Here is a 23,334-nt window from a genome sequence, read left to right as displayed (position 1 = left end):
TCTCAGAGGGAAATATTGTACTTTCTACTCCACTACATTTATTTGACAGCTTTAGTTACTTTTCAGATGCAGATTTGACACAATGGATAATATAACAAGCTTTATAAATACAACACATTGTTAAAGATGAAACCAGACAGCAGTGTGTAGTCGGCTCACATTTCAGATGTCTATGAGTTGTTAACAGCTCCACCAAATAGTGATTTTTCCCTCTAAACTTCTCACATGCTTTCATTTCAATAAATGTTCAAATGATCCAATATTTCAGCAAAAATCAAAGATTAGAGAAAAAGTCCAACAACTGAAAACACATTTGTGTATCAGAACTTAGTTTGTTCTTCTTTCCTCTCCCATTAATCATCTCACCACCCCTCACATTTATCTGCTGACCCTTTGGAGGGGCCCCACCCCTAGGCTTTCTTTGTTTTATTTTATTTACCTTATATACCCATGAACTATACTGTGAGGTAATAAAAAACAGAGCAGTATTTGTGGGTCTTAACTTAGTAAATTCATACATACAGTTTGACCATACAGAGTTTGATTACTGTATATTTTATTTGATCACTTTCAACCTTTATGCTGCCACCAACATGATGAAGTTGTATTCAATATGTTTTTGTGTGTTTAAAAAACATCATGCTATGAATAATAAATTGCAAAACATTCCCAGTAAATCAAATATGATACAAAACAAAACTCATACATGCAAAGTGTTATTTAATTAATCTTTTTTAATAACTTGTCAGAGGGTCCAATAAACTCCAGTTTAAAAGAATTTTAATTTTCTGGCAATAACTTGAAGGTTCAGTTCAGGCTCAACAGGGTTAAAACCCTTTTTTCTGGTTGGACCTGAACGCCTCATGCAGGCTGCGGTCCCTTTAAATATGAAGCCCCACCCCCTCGGTGAGCCGCGTCATCACTCATCACAAACAGACATGGCGACGTGCTGCAGCAGCGCCGGTTTACTTGCAGTCTTTGCGCTAATTGCGACTCTTGTAGCGCTACTTTACGCACCGGGTCCGGTTGGCGGTGCGGCGGCTGTTACCGGGCCGCCGCTGCTGCTGCTGCTGCTCCGGAGGCTCCGGCGGCGGGACGGCGGGACCGACCGCCGGGTGTGTGTCCTGGTGCTGGGAGACATCGGCCGCAGCCCTCGGATGCAGTATCACGTCCTGTCGCTCAGCAAGCACGGATATCAGGTCACCTTTGTTGGGTTTTTAGGTAAGAAAGTGTCTCATTTATCTGCTGACCCTTTGGAGGGGCCCGAGCCCTATGTTGGGAACCACTGGACTAAACTAGCTAACTGTATATAAAGTAGTGTAAACTAGCTCCACCTCCAGCAGCTACAACAGTAACATGCTGCTCTAACACTGATGCTTCACTATTAATAATCTAATGATGTCATAATAATAATATATCAGTCAGAGGACCAAACCACTACTTTACTGTAATACTGCATACTACATCACTATAATACTGCAGTACTTTTACTGTAATTATCGCATACTACATCACTATAATACTGCAGTACTTTTACTGTAATACTGCATACTACATCGCTCATAATACTGCAGTACTTTTACTGTAATACTGCATACTACATCACTATAATACTGCAGTACTTTTACTGTAATACTGCATACTACATCACTCATAATACTGCAGTACTTTTACTGTAATACTGCATACTACATCACTATAATACTGCAGTACTTTTACTGTAATACTGCATACTACATCGCTCATAATACTGCAGTACTTTTACTGTAATACTGCATACTACATCACTATAATACTGCAGTACTTTTACTGTAATACTGCATACTACATCGCTCATAATACTGCAGTACTTTTACTGTAATACTGCATACTACATCGCTCATAATACTGCAGTACTTTTACTGTAATACTGCATACTACATCGCTCATAATACTGCAGTACTTTTACTGTAATACTGCATACTACATCGCTCATAATACTGCAGTACTTTTACTATAATACTGCATACTACATCGCTCATAATACTGCAGTACTTTTACTGTAATACTGCATACTACATCGCTCATAATACTGCAGTACTTTTACTGTAATACTGCATACTACATCGCTCATAATACTGCAGTACTTTTACTGTAATACTGCATACTACATCGCTCATAATACTGCAGTACTTTTACTGTAATACTGCATACTACATCACTATAATACTGCAGTACTTTGACTGTAATACTGCATACTACATCACTATAATACTGCAGTACTTTTACTGTAATACTGCATACTACATCGCTCATAATACTGCAGTACTTTTACTGTAATACTGCATACTACACCGCTCATAATACTGCAGTACTTTTACTATAATACTGCATACTACATCGCTCATAATACTGCAGTACTTTTACTGTAATACTGCATACTACATCACTCATAATACTGCAGTACTTTTACTGTAATACTGCATACTACATCACTCATAATACTGCAGTACTTTTACTGTAATACTGCATACTACATCACTCATAATACTGCAGTACTTTTACTGTAATACTGCATACTACACCGCTCATAATACTGCAGTACTTTTACTGTAATACTGCATACTACATCACTCATAATACTGCAGTACTTTTACTGTAGGAGGATTTTTCATGCAGGACTTTAGTATTTTAATAATTCTGTATTTGTAACTTCACTGTAAATCAACTATTTTTCACTATCAGTTACTGTTTTTAGTTTCTTTTAAAGTAAAAACAAATAGATGAATCAATGACTCGAGTCAGAAAATGAATCCCCAACTATTTTTTTTATAATTAATTAATCATTTTGAGTCATTTTAAAGACATTATATATACAAGAATATTCAGTTTATTGTCAGAACAGACCAACGAAATCAGAAAATGCTCATAATTAACAAGCTGAAACCAGAAAATGTGGAAATCTTTTCTATTAAAATGGCTCAAAAATAATTATCAATACTTTTTATGAACATTTTCTGTTTTCTTTGGTTTGAACTGAATATTCTTCTATACGTTGTGTCTTTAAAATGACTCAATTAATCAATGAATTGTGTAATCAGTGCAGCTCTAACTAAAAGGAACAGTAGTGTGTGTTTAGTTTACATTTTATTGCATTTAATAAGAAAGTTAAACATATATAATGAATTATAAAAAGCTGTTGTTGAATGTTTTAATTTCAGACACTAAACCTCATCGAGACGTTCTGACACAGGAGAACATAAAGATCGTCTCCATATCAGAAGTGAAAGGAATTAAAGGTAACAGCTTCAGTGTTTTCTCCTCTTTTTTTTGTTCTTTTATTCTCTTTGTTAATTAAAAGTGTTTTTTTTCTCCAGTTGGACCTAAAATCCTCACGTATGTGACGAAGGTGGCGGTTCAGACTCTGCAGCTTCTTCGCGTGCTGCTGAACATGGAGCTGCAGTCTCATATTCTGATGCAGGTTCGTCACTAAAACGCTTAAAAAACCGAGTTCTTGGGAGGTTTTTTTTTTCACTGTTTTTGTGTTTTCATACCAACATCTCATCAGGAGTTTTAGTTTTTGTATCACTAAAGCTGAGACGAAGCCTTGATTTATAGTTCAGGTGGTCACAAGTTTTTACTAGTCAATAAAAACAAATTAAATCACAGATACGAGCGACCAAAATCAGCTTTTTAATGCTGTTGCTTTAAGTTTAAAACAGCTGATTTAGTAGTTTTTATAAATCCGTTGACATCGCATCACTCCTGTCGTTCTTCAGTTTTTGTCCGTCTCGCTTCATCACCGTGTTTCTGGTTCCTTTTAAATAAATGTAATTAATTAGTTATCGTAAATAGCACATATACAATATATCACAATCATCTCCTCCTTCAGAAACACTATTATTATTATTATTATTGTTATGGTTTATTAAACAGGGACAGATACTATATATTAGGGCTGCTCGATTATGGAAAAAATCATAATCATGATTATTTGGGTAAAAATTTAAATCACGATTATTAAAACGATTTTTTTTAACTTTAGAAAGATGCTGCATTTGTTGTCCATTCCGCTTAATTAATTTTCTCTCCCAGCAGCCTTTTATCTGCCGCTTAACGCAACACACAGCAGAACATGTGCAGAGATATTAGTGCTGATGATAGTTCACACATCACTTCCTGGTTTATAATAATTAGTCAGTAAACTCAGCATCGTCTGACGCAGGCTGGAAACTCTGCACTTTTATTTAGAGTACAAACATTTCGCCGTGTGTTTCAGCTTCTGTCAAACTAACGGAGCTGCGGCAGCTTCCTGTCTAAGCTTTTCAAAATAAAACCTTTGTTATTATGCGCTTCTCATTATTATTAACAAACAAAGTTGGGGCTTGTAAATTACGGGAGATTCCCGGTAGAAAAGACATAAACGGGAGATGAGTCTAAAATACGGGAGATACCCGGGAAACGGGAGTGTTGGCAGCTACAGTGCTGCTGTGGGGGAGGGACGGAAATACACATGCGTAGCTTTTTGCAGGAGAATGACAAAAAAACATTTCCCCCCGATTTTACTAGTTTTTACATCGTTTGGCCCCAAAATAGTGATCACAATCAAATTTCCATTAATTGAGCAGCTTTACTATATCTATATATATATATATATATATATATATATATATAGAGACAGGATGAAACAACTGTCTGAAGCAAGTATCACAGTGTTTATAATGAATGTTAATTTGCAACTTCCTGTCCCGAGAAAGTAAGAGATTAAAAGTAAACAACCACAGGATAAAAAAGAAGATGAGCAAAATAAAACATGGGACACAATCAGGTGGGGAGTTCTGGTCCTCTGAAATGATGCCAACAAGGAAGTAACTTAAAACGGCATTCTATCAAAAGGCCACCAGGGGGCGACCGTTTCGGTGTCTAAAGGACTTCCATCTCTATACAAGTCAATGGAGAATTCACCAACTTCTCACTTGATTTCTAACCTCAGTAAACGTTTTCAAAATGTGTTTATGGTCTCAATCTCTAGTTTAAAGCCTTCTTCAATGCAGTATGATGTTCATTTGGGACATTTTGGCCTCCCTGATTTTATATGTGACGATAAAGCAGGGTATGCATTAGGGCGTGGCTACGTGGTGATTGACAGGTTGATTGGTTCACAGGTTCAGGAGGGCGCCTCATGCTCCTCCTGATGCCCATATAAGTAGAATCAGTGTTTTTATTTTTCCCAGCATGCACCGGAAATTTTCAAGATGGCGCTGCTCAGATCCGAAACTATTGGCTTCCAAGCAGCAGTCCACAAACCAATGGGTGACGCCACGGATGTTACGTCCGTTTTATATACAGTCTATGCACACAATGCAATAAAATACACATAGACATGAGAACATTAAACGGCAACGGCAGATGAAACATTCCAATGATCTTTTCACACTAATTTTACAGCAGAGTTCAGACTGTTGATTCTCTTCCTCTCGTGTCTTTGGGTTTTTATCCCAGAATCCTCCGGGCCTGCCGAGCATCGCCGCGTCCTGGCTCGTGTGCTTTCTGCGCGGCAGCAGCTTCGTCATCGACTGGCACAACTACGGCTACACCATCATGTCCCTGAGCCACGGAGCCGCTCACCCAGTGGTCCGCCTCGCAAAGTGGTCGGTCACTGAGTCAACTCTGTAGAGATGAAATAATAATAATAATAATAATAATAGATTAGTGGCTGTTATGAAGTGAATTATAACTCTGTGGTGATTTATAGGAAATATCTTCTTTATCTTTTAGATGTTGTTTAATTCTTGACTTTCTGATGTGTACTCGTCTTTATTCAACGGCCACAAACAGAACAATTTGATCTGATGTGGGCCGGATCATAAGGAAGGAAGGAAGGAAGAAAGGAAGGAAGGAAGGAAGAGAAGACAGGAAGAGAAGACAGGAAAGAAATAAAGAAAGAACAGATGGAAGGAAGGATGAGGAGACAGGCATGAATATGGAAGGAAGAAAGAAAGAGAGAAAGAAAGAAAGAAAGAAAGAAAGGGTGGATGGAAAAATAGATGGAAAGAAGGAAGAGAGGAAGGAAATATGGAAGGAAGGAAGAGAAGACAAGAAAGAAAGAAAGAACATATGGAAGGAAGGAAGGAAGGAAGGAAGGGAAGACAGGCAGGAAGATGGAAGGAAGAAAGAAAGAGAAAGAAAAGGTGGATGGAAAAATAGATAGAAGGAAGGAAGGGAAGACAGGCAGGAAGATGGAAGGAAGGAAGAGAAGACAAGAAAGAAAGAAAGAACAGAAGGAAGGAAGGAAGATGAATGAAGGAAGGAATGAAAGAAAGAAAGAACAGAAGGAATGAAGAGAAGAGGGAAAGGAAAGGGTGGATGGAAAAATGGAAGGAAGGAAAGTGGGCCGGATTGGACTCCTCTGCGGGCCGGTTATGGCCCACGGGCCTCATGTTTGACACCCCTGGTTTAAAGGTTTAATAGTTTAATTTTCTACTGACTTCGTTCTTGTCTTTTTTCTTTCATTCTTTCTTTCTTTCATTCTTTCTTTCAGGTATGAACACTTCTTCGGTCCTCTGGCTGCTCACAACCTGTGTGTGACGAACGCCATGAAGGACGACCTGCAGAACAACTGGGGCATCAAGTAAGAATAGCTGTGTGAACGTGTTGCACCGCCTTAAATGATTTAACTGGAGCTGTTCGTGTTCATGCTCATGTTCAGGAAAGACCGTTATAGGGGTTTTTTTCTCCACTCAATTTATAATAAAAACCTTTTAGTTATAGTAAATAAGTGATGCAGAAGTTTGAGCTGCTGGAGATATTTTTGCAATTTGAGCATCGTTATTAATAATCAGTGGCGCGAAGGATAGGAGGAAGGAAGGAAGGAAGGAAGGAAGGAAGGAATGAAGGAAGGAGGGAAGGATATGAGGAAGGAGGGATGGAAGGAAGGAAGGAAGGAAGGAAGGAAGGAAGGATAGGAGGAAAGAAGGAAGGATAGGAGGGAGGAAGGAAGAATAGAAGGGAGGAATGAAGGAAGGGAAGGAGGGAAGAAGGAAGGAGAGAAGGATAGGAGGAAGGAAGGGAGGAAGGAGGGATAGGAGGAAGAAGGAAGGATAGGAGGAAGGAAGGGAGGAAGGATAGGAGGAAGAAAGGAAGGAGGGATAGGAGGAAGGAAGGAAGGATAGGAGGAAGGAAGGAGGGAAGGATAAAAGGGAGGAATGAAGAATAGGGGGAAGGATAGGAGGAAGGAAGGAAGGATAGGAGGAAGGAATGAGGGAATGAAAAGGAGGAAGGAAGGAAGGATAGGAGGAAGGAAGGATAGGAGGAAGGGAGGAAGAAGGGAGGAGGGCAGGATAGGAGGGAGGGAGGAAGGAAGGAGGGATAGGAGGAAGGAAGGAAGGGGGAAGGGAGGAAAGAAAAGGATGAAGGAAGGAAGGATAGGATAAGAGGAAGGAAAGATAGGAGGGAGGGAAGGAAGGAAGGAATCAAGGAAGAAAGGAGGGAAGGAAACATTCCCATTTAGACTCTTTAACTCTTATTATGGACACAGGATATGAAGACAAACGTCTGAATGACTCAGGTTTATATTTAATAAACCATCATTTATCATTTATGGTCTCAGATGAGATGAAGAGCATCTATTTGACTGTTTGATGTTTGCAGGGCGACAACGCTGTACGACAGACCGGCCGCCATCTTCAGAGAGACTCCGCCCAAGCTGCAGCACGAACTCTTCTTCAGGATGGCCGACACTCATCCTCAGTTCAGACACAGCGGGTGAGAGATTTCAAAAAAAGAGAGAAATGTTTATCTGTTAAAGTGTCGGCACCAACGTGTGTTGCTAGGGAAACGTCTCAGTTACCAAATATCCTTTAAAAACGAAGCTGCATCAGTTTCTCTCCTTCTGTGTCAAACTTTGATTTAAAGCTGTTTTAGTCCAAATCCCAAATTTAGCTCCTTTTTAAATTTTATGCCACAATGAGTTTAAAATGAAATATTTAGCTTGTTTTTTTTTTTAAAGGATTTTATTTAACGCTGCTGTTTCTTTAAAAGTTTATGTTTATGTTTCTCATAATATCGTAGAAAAGCATTTTAAAGAGCTTTACAGAGATAATAAGTTATAACCTAAATAAACACACACAAAACTATCCCATTCATCCAGACGGAAGGAAGGAAGGGAGGAAGGAGGGAAGGAAGTGAGGGAGGAAGGAGGGAATGGAGGAAGGAAGGAAGGAAGGAAGAAGGGAGGAAAGAAGGAATTAAGGAAGAAAGGAAGGATGATAGGAGGAAGGAAGGAAGGAAAGATAGGAGGAAGGGAGGGAGGAAGGAAGGAAGGATAGGATGAAGGAAGGAAGGAAAGGAGGGAGGAAGGAAGAAAGAAAGGAAGGAAGGATGGATAGGAGGAAGGAAGTGAGGGAAGGAAGGGAGGAAGGAAGGATAGGAGGGAGGAAGGAAGAAATGAAGGATGGATAGTATGAAGGAAGGATAGGAGGGAGGAAGGAAGGAAGGATAAGAGGAAGAAAAGAAGGATAGGAGGGAGGAAGGAAGGAAAGAATCAATGAAGAAAGGACAAAAGGAAATAACACAGGAAGGAAAGTGGGCCTGATTGAACCCCTCGGCGGTCCGGCTCTGGCCCTCGGGCCTCATGTTTGACATCCCTGCTTTACAGCTTCCACTAATCAAGACTTTTCTGAAAAACTCAAACTCAGTAAAAACTAAACTAAAACTATTAAATCAAACTCACTAAAACAAACAAAATAAAAGCAAACTGAAAGCTAAACAAAGCTCTAATAACCTTTATCTGCTCTCTGTGAACCTGTCGTGTGTTTCCAGGCGTGAGGACGGCGAGCTGGAGAGGACGGTCTTCTCTGTCCGTGACCTCACTGATGACACGGTGACGCTGAGGGCGGAGCGACCGGCGCTGCTCATCAGCAGCACCAGCTGGACAGGTTGCTCAATAATCATAAACTTTATTTATATGAGTTTGAAACTTAAAACGTCTCTGTGGATTCGGAGTATTAGACTCTGATGAAGATGAAGATTAAATTTCAGCAGCTGCACAGTATAAACACACCTGTGACTGTAGCTGAGTGTCAGACTTCTCCTGTAGTGAAATATATGGATATTACATATATATTATCATAATATCATGATATGAGACTAAAGTAAGGTAAACTTTATTGATCCCTCTAAGGGGGAAATTCAATATTAACTCAACAGTAGCCTTGTGATGCAAAATAAATAAAATACTATATATAATAAACAACATAAATAAATAAACTACAATATACATTAATGTCTTCTACTATATACAAGATATGTTAATATGGTGATACGAGACTAAGGAAATCTTCCCAGATATATAACCTGCAGTCACACTTATTTAATTTAAATGTTTTAACATTTTTATCATTTTTATATTTTCTCTTGCATGCATTGGTCTCAATTTTTGTCTTTTTATAGTTTTGCCTTTTATTATTTTTTTAAAAATGTATTTTTATTTTTATTATTTTTTTAAATATTATTTTATTATTTTATTTTATTATTATTGATATTTGTATGTATTAGTATTATCATAATTATTATTTATTATTATTATTATATTACTTTATTTTATTATTATTGATATTTTATTATTATTAATATTATTATCATTATTATTATTATTTTTATATTATTATTTTATGCTATTATTATTGATATTTTTATTATTATTATCATCATCATTATTATTTATTATTATTATTATATTACTTTATTTTATTATTATTGATATTTTATTATTATTAATATTATTATCATTAATATTATTATTTTTATATTATTATTTTATGCTATTATTATTGATATTTTTATTATTATTATTATTATATCAGCTAATTATAAAGCATTTTGAACTACGCTAGTCTGTATATAAATAAAGTTTAATTTATTGATGATATGAGGATATAAAACTATTCAAATAAATCCTAAGATCTTAAAGAAATGTATTGTTTGTATTGTATGTTCAGTCTGTAGTAATAATAATAATAATAATAATAATAAAAGGTCGAATTATTATTATTTTTAAATCTCAGGGAAACATTCAGCTGTGATTATACTTCATTATAGAGTTTTGTAGTTATTTCAATAATTTGAGCACTTTAAAAAATGTAAAGAGGTAAAAAGATACTGAATGAAATACTACTAATATATATAAGGGTATACTGGTTTTGAGGTTTTGCTAGTGGTAGTTTTACTGGTATTGTAAACGTTTCTAATCATATTTCACTTTGTCTCCACAGAGGATGAAGATTTCTCCATCCTGCTGAAAGCTCTGGAAGGTACCACATGTTTTTATACTGAACCTTCACTAAGAACAAATCATTATTAGTAGGGATGCTTGATATTGACTTTTCTACCGATATTCCGATATTCCCCAACTCTTAATTTCCGATACCGATATCACCCGATACCGATATTTGCAGGCTTTTTACACCAAAACTGTTAGGTAACAACATAACATATCTCCTACTGTTGAATTAACACATTATGCCTAATTGTATTGTGATGCTCCACTGGATGCAAACATAAATGCAACATGGCTTTCCAGATGTAAACACTGTCTGTGCTAAATAAGAGAACAACTTCAACTTAAGTTATGGAAAAAAGTGCCAACATGGCACTGCCATATTTATTATGATGCTTTGCAGTCATTTACTATCCGTAGGAACACTTGGAAATAGTTCCAAACCACAGACATAAGCCCCGTTTCTGGATGCGGGACCTTTTAGGAACGTCTCTCACTCGCTCCTCTCAGCTGTTGTATCTCCAGCAGAGTAGGACCCAGATAGGACCCGGATAGGACGCGGATAAGACCCAGATAGGACCCAAATAGGACCCAGATAAGACCCAGATAGGACCCAAATAGGACCCAGATAGGACCCGGATAGGACGCGGATAGGACCCAGATAGGACCCAGATAGGACCCAGATAGGACCCGGATAGGACCCAGATAGGACCCAAATAGGACCCAGATAAGACCCAGATAGGACCCGGATAGGACCCGGATAGGACGCGGATAAGACCCAGATAGGACCCAGATAGGACCCGGATAGGACCCGGATAGGACGCGGAAAAGACCCAGATAGGACCCAGATAGGACCCGGATAGGACCCAAATAGGACCCAGAAAGGACCCACCAGACTCTGACGGTGACGTCACAAAGGCGACTCGCCGAAAGCATGACAGAGAAAATGACAACGAGGAGGTAAACCTTCTGTTTGTGTGTTCGTGTACATGGCGGTGGACGCTATGAACTTGTTAGCCACGGTTAGCAACGGTTAGCTACGGTTAGCGACCCACGAGTCTAGCATGTTGTTGTTATATGTCATCAAGCGCTGGTAAACGTCCCATGCTGCGTTCATGCAGGCTCGGAAATGCTGAAGCCTACAGAACAAATATCGGTTATAAAAACCTGATACCGATATTTCCCAATATTACATTTTTAAGTAAATATCGGCCGATAATATCGGACATCCCTAATTATTATCATTATTATTATTACTTTGAATCATTTTTTCACGTCTGATCTGTTTTTGTTTTTTTACAGAATATGAAGATTTTATTAAAGGAGGAGCTTCTTTACCGTCATTAATGTGTGTGATCACAGGTAATCCCCCTCACACTCTGTCTATCTGTCAAATGGTCTGTATTCAGTGGTTTATACTGTGTGTGTGTGTGTGTGTGTAGGTAAGGGTCCTCAGAAGGAACACTACAGGAAGCTGATTGACTCATTGCGTTTACAACATGTGAAGATCTGCACTCCGTGGTTGGAGGCTGAAGACTATCCTGTTTTATTAGGTGAGACTGACACTGTGTTACTGTCACATTTCACTATGACACTCACACTCCTCAGTTTACCAGTGGGGTAAAATCCGGTCGGCTCAATCAATGAAACACAGAGAGTCTTTCCTGAGTTAGAATTTTCCTTTTTTATCTCATTTTTAAATACGGTTTGTCTATTCTTGCTTTTATTCCTTCGTTAAAATTGTTTTTTATTTATCAAATAGTTTTTTTATTTGTTCTCTTTTAAAAAACTGATTTTATTTTATGATTTGTGTATTTTGCTGCCTTGTGAAGCACTTTGTAACTTGGATTTTGAAAAGTGTTCTGTAAATAAGTTATATTATTATTATTATTATTATTGTTATTATTGTTATTATTATTATTATCATCATTATTGTCATTATTATTATTATTATTATCATTATTATTGTGTTGGGACCTCACTACAAGGTGAACCAGGAAATGTAGGGTAGAAGGGAGTGCGTTAGTTTATTAATAATGATAAATAATTATGATAAATAATTATGTATTATTAATAAGAAATTAAAGAATAATCCATTCTAATTATTAATTTTGGGGCACGACAGATAATCGCGAGCCACAGTGGAGTCTATGGCTTAGACTTAGTATTATACACACATTATACATAACTCTGCCCAGATGAAAACCTCCTACTGTCCGTTGATCTACTGATGTAGATTTGTGGCGATGCGAGTTTGTGTGGCGTTCATGGTCCATTAGGGAAAATCCGACGCTGTCCTGAAGCGTTCCGAGCTAACGGTGCTGATTTTGGCTCTATGGCGGAAAGATCAGCCAATTCTCGTAGGTATTGATCATAACCAAACGTGGTGAGCTGCAGGGTAGCCAACAGGTAGGGTTGTAAGCCAGTTTTAAGGGTTTTGAATGTGATGCTGGCAGCAGTTTGGAGCTGGTGAACAGCAGGGTAACGTGTGCTGTTTTGGGCTGTTTGAAGACCGGACACTAAGGATGTCCCGATCCGATATTTGGATCGGATCGGCCGCCGATATTAGCAAAAAAATGCATATCAATATCGGATCGGCCTGCACGGGAAAATCCCGATCCGGACTCCCCATCCAGTTTGTTTTCAAAACTCCGGTCCGTGTTTTCCAGCGCACCGATGTAGGTAATCCATTCCAGTTTTTTTCAGCTTTTCCCCCCAAATCCGGTCCGCGTTTTTCAGCACACCTAGCGACCTGTCCAGCGTCCCACTATTTATTTTCTATTGTTTGCACTGATGGCTTTTTAAGCCTTGGTTTACACTCTCGTTGGTCAAGAGCAGAGCACTGATGCCAATTCAGTTTGTGTGGTTAATTGACTATTTATTATTTTGTCTATTTTGTGTTTATTTAACCCTGTTAAGAATAAACAGGTCAGCTTCTCATTACCAACCATTGTGGATTATTCAAACTAACCTAATTAAGTTGGCTAGTTGTTCTTAAGAGTAAAACCCTTTTCAACATGAGTATAACAACAAAATAAGTAAATATCTTTAATCTTTAATACATGCTTGGATCGGCCGATGCTAAAAGCTACAATATCGGTATCGGATCGGAAGTGCAAAAAGCTGGATCGGTCCCTACCGGACACGCTGCCATGATCTGGATCATCTGAAGAGGGTTGAACGTACATGTGAGGAGGCGGGAAAGAACTTGATTTTCAACTTCCATAAAGTCATAAAAGAAGAAGAAACTCTTGCTCCTCTTGATGAACCCAGTTTTTATGTGTTTGTGTGTGTTTGTGTGTGTCGTCCAGGTTCAGCAGATCTGGGCGTTTGTCTCCACAAGTCGTCCAGCGGTCTGGATCTGCCCATGAAGGTGGTGGATATGTTTGGCTGCTGTCTGCCCGTCTGTGCGATCCACTTCAACTGGTGAGCAGCAATGAAATGACTCTGACTACATACACAAACCTCAACGTGACTGCAGCCAAGTTTTGATCCCAGAATGGTGTTAATTTAACTCTAATTTCCAGAAAATCTTGAAGAGAAAATGCAGATCAATGCTCGTTTCCATCCACGACTCTTTTGTGAATATTTGGAGTTTTTAATCTGGAGCATTAGCGCCACCAACTGTTTATGAAAAGTTGGTTCATCAGGACGTTAACAGAACAGCGTTGGACAGAAACAAGCATCCATCTGCATTTTCTTTACAGATTTTTTTGGAAATGTTTTAAAATGTAGCTTTACAGTCGGATGGAAACTGTCCACATACAGCCCAATAAAAGACTAATAAAACCATTGACTGATAACTTATAAATAATATATCATAGATATTATAACTTTACTGTAATAAACCATCACTGGGTATCCTGGTATGTGAAACTGATAAAAATGTGTCCAAGCAGAAACATTTGACTTGCAGTGTGATTCAGATTTGAAGGACAGTTATCTCTCAAATTCCTCGACTGTGAATGATGAGTGAAAATAAGCGAGAATAGCGGTGCGTTTTATTGATTAACTGGAATTACTTTTCTGCAATGTTCACAGCGGGCCAGTTCTGGTATGTTTGACACTCCTGATTTAGACCCATTTTTTAAAAGTGTGTAGAATTTAGAGTCATCTAGTGGAACAGATGGCAGAAATGGAATATAATATGTTTAGGTATGTTTTGATTGATTAACCCTCCTGTTGTCCTCGAGCCAAGGAAAGAAGGAAAGATGGAAGGAAGGAAGGAAAGATGGAAAAATGGAAGGGAGGAAGAAGGAAGGATGGAAGGGAGGAAGAAAGAAAGAAAGGAGGGAGGAAGAAGGAAGGAAGGAAAGAAAGATGGAACGAAGGAAGGAAAGAAAGATGGAAGGAAGGGAGGAAGGAAGGAAAGGAAGACAGATGGAAGGAAGGAAGGAATGAAGGAAGGAAGGAAAGATGGAAGCGAGGAAGAAGGAAGGAAGGAAAGGAGGGAGTAAGGAAGGGAGGAAAAAAGGAACAGTCAAAACAGACGGGGTCAATTTGACCCAGGAGGACGACACAAAGGTTAAATAAGGATAATCAACTGAAAATTATTCATTTGGTTGAATTCTGTAACTTCACCACTAGATGTCACTAAACATTAGACTGGTCCTTTTAATTTTACTTAATAGGGCAAAACAAGAGGATTCATCTTCCACATTATCAGTGTTATCTGTATATGAAAGTGAAGTGAAAGGATCAGAAAAACAGTCAAACAGTGAACATCTTCAGCTCAAATTCTCCCATAAATGACAGTATGGAAAATTATCTTGGAAACAAACTGAGACTTTAATGAATCTGTAAATAACTGAAATGTGAATTAAAGTTAACACAGACGTGTTTCTCCTCAGTTTACATGAGCTGGTGAAACACGAGGAGAACGGACTGATCTTCAGAGACTCTGAGGAGCTCGCTGAGCAGCTGAAGGTGAGAAGTTTTTATGAGCTTTAGGACAAAGTTAGTTTTTCACGTAAAGAAATGTGTCCATGAACATCTCCTGTGTACGGCTGCAACTACAGATTATTGTCCTTAATTTGGCACTTGTGTCCTCAAATAAAAAAATAAAAAAATAAAATAATCACATTTAAAAAGATGAAAACACACTTTAATCATTTTTGCATCTTTGATAATCACAGATGAATCTTCTGTTGATTGACTAACCATTAACTGACTTATTAAAAAGCTGCTGATGCCTCATGTTTCAGGCAGACTTTGAGTAAATCTGATCACTTTTACATTAACCCTCCTGTTGTGTAAAACCTGTGGTAATAAGGTCCAATACAGAACTGGGAGATAATTTATACCTTATGCTTTATAAACAGTCAAACCGAACTGGGTTCACTTTGACCCAGGAGAATAAAAGTTGTACGGTTAAAGTGAAGACAACGGGAAGGTTAAGAAAGATTCAGTTTCTGTCTTCATCAGGATTCGTCTCATCAGTGGACAACAAAACTTTGTCTGTGATGATAAATATAAAAAAAACTCTACTGTACTGACTGAATGTCAGATGTAGTAAACAAGGGTTTTCTCATGTTTTTAAACTCTTTATATCATTGAAGACATTTTGAACCATTTCTGTTCACGTTTAATCATGTTAAGTGTGTTATATAATTTCTAATATCCAACTTTAAATCATATTGTCGACTATTCTGCTTTATCAGCTAATACGTCTGCTACAGTTTACTACAGGATCAATAGTCAGTCAGGTCTACATGTTATAACCAGGCGGGGAGCTCCGGTCCTCTGCAATGAGGCCAACGCGGAAGTAACTTAAAACTGCAATCTATCAAAAGGCCACCAGGGGGCGACCGTTTTGGTGTCAAAAGGACTTCCGTGTCTATACAAGTCAATGGAGAATTCACCAACTTCTCACTTGATTTCTAACCTCAGTAAACGTTTTCAAAATGTGTTTATGGTCTCAATCGCTAGTTTAAAGCCTTCTTCAATGCAGTATGATGTTCATTTGGGACATTTCTCCTCCCTGATTTTATATGTGACGATAAAGCAGGGTATGCATTAGGGCGTGGCTACGTCCTGATTGACAGGTTGATTAGTTCACAGGTTCAGGAGGGCGCCTCATGCTCCTCCTGATGCCCATATAAGTAGAATCCATGTTTTTATTTTTCCCAGCATGCACCTGAAATTTTCAAGATGGCACTGCTCAGATCCGAAACTATTCACTGCAGTCAACAAACCAATGGGTGACGTCACGGATGTTACGTCCATTTTATATAGTCTATGGTTTAAATGTGTAATGAGAATTTGTCTTACATTTGTCTCTCCTGCACATGTAGTAGTGGATTCATAAGTACATAGTTTCTACTAATTAACTGCATCAGTAACTCCAGTTAAGTTTGTAGTTATTGTTTAAGAGTTTAACAGACAAACGGTTCATTCTGTTGATCAGACCTGTTTGCTTTGATCAGATTTGATTGACAATCTGCAACATCAGCAACCAACCACACAACTATCAACACTTTCTGATTGAAATGTTATGATTGGAGGCTTTAAATCACACATTTGATATTAATGAGGTTTTTTTTGGTGTTTGTGTGTTTTCAGTCTTTGCTGTCAGAATTTCCCAGTTCAGACGGCAGACTGGGAGCGTTCAGGAGGAACCTCCGGTCCAGCAGAGGGCAGCGCTGGGACGACAACTGGGACCAGAACGTGCTGCCTCTGATCACTGGTCCATGACACCCAGCGGGACTTTAAAAGACTGATTATACTCAAGCTATAACACATCTAAAACTGGACCAAGAGTTTCCTTTTTAAGAACAAAGAAGTCTTAATTCAACCAGACGTTTGTCGGGATGGTTTTGAAGTTTGGACACAACAGAAAGTGAAACACGTAAATGAACGTCAGGAAAGTCTCATTAGGAATATTTGAGATAAAATAAAGTAGGTACGTCTCTTTAATGTCTTGAAGGTGGAAGATCAACATGATGAGATGAACAAAAAGCTTTATTTCATTACAATGTTTTTTTTTTTCTACTTCAGAGCACTTGAATGTATAAAACACTTTGATATGATGTATATTTGTTAATAAAATCTTTACTGTGCTACAGTCAGTGGAGTACTGGACTTAATTACCACTTTATGCTACTTTATACTTTTACTCCACTTCATTCAGACGGTGGAGCAGCAGTGTGAGTTAGTCATATCAAGTGATATCTGACATCTGATCCATCGTCCATATTTCACTGAACACTAAATTCTTTGATCAGCCCAGTTTCATTCAGATAATGGATTAGACTCCCTAACCTGATGGTACAGTAAATACATTATTTGCACTCATTTCTTCCACTCCAAGCTTCCTGATTTCTCTCTTTTTAATGTTTTTTAGTTCTCCAGAGTATTTATGGCAGTGAAACATTACAGGCTCCACTGATTCCTCTATTTGACAGAGGTCACATGATCCTGATGGATGTTTGTTTCATGCATCAAACTACTAGCTTACTCAACATGGAGTGCTAATATTCTCTGATGTGTGTGAGGGGAGGAGGCTATGCTGTGTGCTTTTTTTAACCACTGCCTAATCAGGAAAATGAGCTGCTAGATTTATTAACCTGACGTGGTGTTTTAGTTGCTTTGTGCAATCAGGCAAGTTTTATTGTTGAACTTCGCTTTGTCTTCCACCACCAACACCAACAGTCTGTTAGAGAAAAAGGTGAAAGAAAGTATAAAGGAGAACCCATGACTGAGTTTCTCTAGAGGCCCAAAATCACTAAATCAGCCCCTGATCATGACAGTTGCATAATGAAGATCATCTCAGCTTCATTACAACAGCTCAAATACTTTATAGGCTTGTTTATAATTTCGGCTGTTTCAACTAAGAGCACAGCTACAGCCTTATATTAGAGAGAGGAGGATGCAGCTGAACAATATCTGTTTATATTGTTACAGTGTTTTTACCTTCATGTAGAGAACAGAAGTTAACTTGAGGTGTAGCTGAAAGAGGAACTGAACAATTTTCTTCATGGAGAGGCTTTACAACATGAGTCTGTACAATATGAACAAGATGCAGTATTATTACAGGCTGTGAAACCATGTGGCTACTTTTATCTCTCAGGTTTTCTTAACACTTTGTAAATATCATCTTGTACTGAATTTTGGCTTCATAGTTTTTTTCGATAACCTTGGTAAGTTACCTGCCTGGTTACCTGATTATACACATAATATACCAAATTTTAACTGTTTAATATTTACAGCTGAGACATTATTTCTACTTTGCTGCTCTGACTGTGGTAAAACAGCGACGTCTCACTCTCTCCCAGCAGTAATCCTTCTCCTGCTGAAAGTCACAGTCAATTCTCTTCTGCTTCATTCATTAGTTTTAGTCTTCGTTAACTCTCAGTGTGATTCTGAGACGCTTGATAAATATGAGCCCAGACTCACAGTCTGACTTATAACACCTGTTTTTATCTTTATCTACATCAAACAACTCATGTAGAACACATCTGTAAAGTTCTGACGTCAGCTAAATCCAGAGATAACTGTTCAGTTTGTAGTCAGTTAAGAGACTTAAGTGAAGATGATCAAATCCAGATCCAGACTCCAGATGGATCATCAGGATCCAGCTGATCCTCTCTCAACACTCCTGGATGTTCACTCTCACTCTGACAGAGATCATCACCAGCTGATTAGAGAAGAAGAAACAACAGAGGTGATAAATGAGTGTTTAGTGAGACTCACTTCATCAGCTGTCAGTCAGTGATGCAGCACATCCAGTATAAAGAGCAGCAGGGACTTCAGTCCTGTTCAGACCAGAAGTGGAACAGCTGTGCAGCGTAGCTTGCTTCCTTTCAGCTCTCATGTTAACGTGTTGGAGTGAACACACTGAGCTCCAAGCTCACACACCTGGACACACTTTTACTATCAAGTGTGTTTCCTCTGCAGATTTCACTGAAGTACACAGAGGAAATAAAATGCTGATAGTCATGAACACATCATTACTGCAGAAACAGAGACATTCACTCATCAGTTTACTGATGGATTTACTGCTGATACATGTCAACTCTTATCAAAGTTTAAAGCTACAGAGTCTCTGTGGGATATGAAGATGTTTCCTGCTGTTAAATCATCACATGCAGCCTGGTCACCACAATTGTTTGTTTCTACAAACCAAGAACATGTTGAATCTTTATGTTTCAACAATATGAATCATATCAATATTTGTAAAGTGATGTAGATCAGATTTGATGGTGTGACAGTTTGATGATGATGACCACTGTCTCTATACATGTTGTAAAGCTGTCAGCTGTAATCCAGCTTTATTTCCTGCAGACATCAACACAACAACAGTCGTCTTCACATCAACTCAAACACATGATCACAACAAGCTTCTGGCTCATCTGATTGGCTGACTGTTCTCTCTCTCTTTGTCTTTCTATCCAATCCTGAAGCCTGTCACCATTCTCCTCTCAAAGCTTCACTGAGGAAAGCAGCACTGGGAAGGTTGGAGCTTCACCAGGAAATACTGGATCTTTGCTTTCATACTGACTGTTTAATACAAAACTGCTGAAACCAGCACAGACTGACTCCAACTCTCTACTGACCTCAGATACTCCAGTCTGCAGCGTGGACTCTTCTTAAGATCAGACAGCAGCTTCACGTCTGAATCCTTCAAGTTGTTGTAACTCAGATCCAGATCTCTCAGATGGGAGGGGTTGGACTTCAGAGCTGCAGCCAGAGAAGCACAGCTGGTCCCTGACAAACTGCAGCCATCCAATCTGAATAAAGAATAAAAGATGTCACTTTAAAAGACAAAGTTGATGCTTGAAATCATTCAGTGTTTCATGTTGTTTCAATTTCATCCAGTACTTTTTATGTTTTTTTTTTAAACTGTACTTCTACTCTCTACTCAAGTATATTTTTAAACCAATAATCTACTTTTCTACATTTGCCATTTATAGCTTCATTACAACTAGTCTGCTCTAAATGTGGGCACTGAGTGTAGACTGTGGTCAAACCAGCAGCCTTTCAAATTCTGTTGCACTGTTACTGCAGTAATTACGGTAGTATAAAAGCACTCCTTTGGCATTGCCTTTAGGCTACCGTAATTACTATAGTACCAGCTGCCTGGAAGACATAATAATAATAAGCCCCACCTGTCTTTTTATCGTGATGAGATTTTTCATGTGTAACCTTAATCTTTGATGTTATGATGATGACATTAACTTATCTTGTAGCTAGTAGTCTGTGGGGCTTTTAAATTGGGGTAAATTAGAAATCAGTTAACCTAATGTAATGCCAAATTCAACGTTAAGGTCATTACATTTGTGACTCTGGGACAGATAAGGAAATGGAAAAGGAGAAAGGTAGGTGAGGGAGAGATGGAGAGAGAGTGGGAGTGGGTATTTATATCTCAGTTGTATAGGCTATTTTTATTTGTTTGATTAGCCTACCTGCTCTACGTCATTAATTAAAGAAAAACAAGATTTGATGAACAAGTGCTGTTTTGCATTAACCAGGTACTTTTTTACTTTACTTGTGTCATTTTTAATGGGAGTACTTTTACTTAAGTACTCCCTACTTATTGATTTTCAGTACTCTACCCACCACTGATCACTTGCAAGGGGCTTCATCATTATGCACATTTAAAGAAACATGAATGCTATCCCATAAAGCAACACATGGACTGTCAGTAGCTGTTGTTTCAACTTTCTCACTTTGAGCACAGACAGCAGAAACTGAAAGTGTAGAAAAGGCCCCAAAGTTACATGTTAGATTGTTAAGTATTGTTCTGTTCTCTGTCTGATAAGCTGTCAGTGTAAATGACTCTTATAGTGGTCTGTTAATAATAATTTCATACAAAACTTTATTTTCCCTTTACTTCCCTTAGACACCCACTTGCTGTCAGCTTTTCTTTTGACAGTGCATTTAAAAAAATGTTTTGGATCCTTTATTTTGAAGCCTTTCTTAGCGAAACAAGAAATAGACGCAACTGTCGTCTTATGGAAGAATTATCCTATCTTTATTCAAAGCGTAGATTTTCAGTTTGAGAGCATGATTTTATTCCTTTTCAGTGACACAGCTCCTTCTCGTGCTCAGATTTATTCTCCTCATGCTCACATTTTGTGCTCGCACTGAGAAGTCTGCTTTTTTTTTTCAAAATATGTGCTTGAACTCAAGAATCACATGTTTGTGCTCACATTTCTTCTTCTTGGACACAAATATTTCACTCACATTCAAATATGTCCTGTACACGCTCAGATCTAAAGTGTGCAAACTGAAAATCTACGCTCTTGAATAAAGATAGGATCATTCTTCCATATCGTCTGAGAGTCGGTACCTTGACATAAAAAGTGGTTAATTAACTGTGTGGAGTGTTAAGTTATTTTTGTGATAAGTTAGTGAGACATATTGGAGAATTAAGCTCTTAACTTGAATGGGAACAAGGTATTGAGTGTTTTGTTGTACTTTATTAATGTATTATATGTAATATATTTATGTTTAGTTATATTTGTTCTTAATCTGTAACGGTTGAAGATAATGATCAAATGTATATTAGTCTGGTAATATTATGCATATTACAGCATATGGGTAATATATGTATCCGTTATCCTTCATTCAGTTTTATATGTTTCATTTCTTTATAGAAAACTACTCAACAATAGATTCCAGCTGTTGCTGTATGTGCCTCTGTATGTGTTGCTGCTAAAGGAGAAGTAAAGGAAGTAAACATCACATCTACTTCTCTCAGCCCTTTATTCATCCATACTCTGGAAACGTGGCCTTAAGTGTTCTGGCCAACACAGCGGGGTGAACCTAGAGACTAAACACTGAACTAGCACCCAGACTGCTCATTTTATTATTAGCTCCACTACACAAAGACTGCTCATTAGTTAATGTGCACTGTTTGTATTTGTGTTGACATCAGTCTGATACTGCAGACAGCTGCTGGCTGCCGTTAGCTCCCCTGCAGGTAGAGACACACTGAATACAGTAGAATCTGATCACTGTTCAGTCCACTTCCACAGTTTCACATCTAGTAGTCAGAGATAATATCTTGTTAAAAAACACAAACTGAGAGCTCAGATCAGTGTGTAGCCGTGTCTAAAATCATTCAGACTACAGTGCATAAAATCAGTAACAGAGCATATAAATAGTTGTATAAACCCAAAAGTTCATTATACTAAAACTGGTTAAAATGTATACTGGAAAAATGCATAAATATCATATGTATAGTTTTAAAAGTTGTGCTATGTATAGTTAAAAAAGTTAAATAAATGTCAGTCAATCTGTTTCTGTATTGTCATTTGGGTTTTAACAAACTAACAGCCAGTCCAAGCCATTCCCTGTAAGGGGCGCGACAAGTGGCGCAGGTCAGGGTAGTGTTGGGTTTTCGCTAGGAGAAAGAGAGACGTACTGTTGTCCGGAGAAAGGAGAGACGAGGCGGCGTGTTGCTGAGTTTTCAAGTTTTATCTGAAAGGTCGACTACTCGTGGTCCTGATAATAACTTGTTTGTAATCCGAAAAAAGGTAAATAAGTGTGTGCCTTCTTTTCTGTGCTGTAACTAACTGTTGTAGTGATAAGACATGATGTGTGATGTTAGTTAGCGACTTGCTAGTTAGCTTAGCATACCATGAAAATGTGCCTGGATATCATACTGTTACTGTAGCATTGTAATGCTTCCCAGTTAAAACGGACTTCACGTTATTTTTTTGTGAAATATTGTTTGGTATCGTGGTTCAACTGAGTTAATATGCTTAAAGGAGATGTGGAGAGAGAGAGAGAGAGAGAGGGGTCGGAGCGGTTTTCCCGGTTTTTCCCAGTGGACGGACTCTGCTGTTTTCTTCCTGTGATTCTTCGATGCTTGTGTACTAACTGCTCAACTGTGACTGCCATTGCCCCTGTGCCCGCTATCCCCACTTACAACTCGTGTGTGTGTGTGTGTGGGCCCACAGGTATACATTGAGTGATTTGGATTATTTGTATGTGATATTGAAACTGTTTTGTTAATACCAACCATATTCAAAAGGTAACTTTTTGTTTAAGAGGTATTGGAAAGGTAACTTTTTTGATTTAGGTATCTTAAAGGTACTTATTTTGTATAAAAGCTATTTAAAAGGTACTTATTC

At 38.2% G+C, this 23,334-nt stretch overlaps 2 protein-coding genes across 8 annotated transcripts in view; one reads left to right on the top strand and one right to left on the bottom strand.

The window, feature by feature from the left end:
* Positions 1-933: 933 nt before the first annotated feature.
* Positions 934-16,948, top strand: alg1 (ALG1 chitobiosyldiphosphodolichol beta-mannosyltransferase). The gene is made up of 13 exons (XM_062438188.1): positions 934-1,221; positions 3,201-3,278; positions 3,357-3,460; positions 5,482-5,630; positions 6,521-6,610; positions 7,630-7,743; positions 8,800-8,915; positions 10,251-10,289; positions 11,558-11,617; positions 11,698-11,808; positions 13,567-13,681; positions 15,106-15,181; positions 16,817-16,948. The coding sequence occupies exons 1-13, from the start codon at positions 939-941 to the stop codon at positions 16,946-16,948; spliced, it is 1,467 nt and encodes a 488-aa protein (XP_062294172.1). The 5' UTR covers positions 934-938.
* A 1-nt stretch (position 16,949) lies between these two features.
* The window catches only part of LOC133999049 (NACHT, LRR and PYD domains-containing protein 3-like), a 36,154-nt gene continuing 29,769 nt past the window's right edge, over positions 16,950-23,334 (bottom strand). For all 7 annotated transcript variants that reach the window (XM_062438168.1, XM_062438169.1, XM_062438167.1 and 4 more), the window contains 2 exons: positions 19,810-19,983; positions 16,950-18,890 (listed from right to left, as the gene is read on the bottom strand). In XM_062438168.1, coding sequence (XP_062294152.1) covers positions 18,884-18,890; positions 19,810-19,983 — 181 coding nt within the window. In that variant the 3' untranslated portion in view covers positions 16,950-18,883. The remainder of the gene's footprint in view (positions 18,891-19,809; positions 19,984-23,334) is intronic.

The sequence above is a fragment of the Scomber scombrus genome, chromosome 18 (genome assembly GCF_963691925.1).
Source record: "Scomber scombrus chromosome 18, fScoSco1.1, whole genome shotgun sequence".
Classification (NCBI taxonomy): Eukaryota; Metazoa; Chordata; class Actinopteri; order Scombriformes; family Scombridae; genus Scomber; species Scomber scombrus.
Note: the sequence above shows the minus strand (reverse complement) of the source record. Positions and strands in the feature narration are given on the sequence as shown.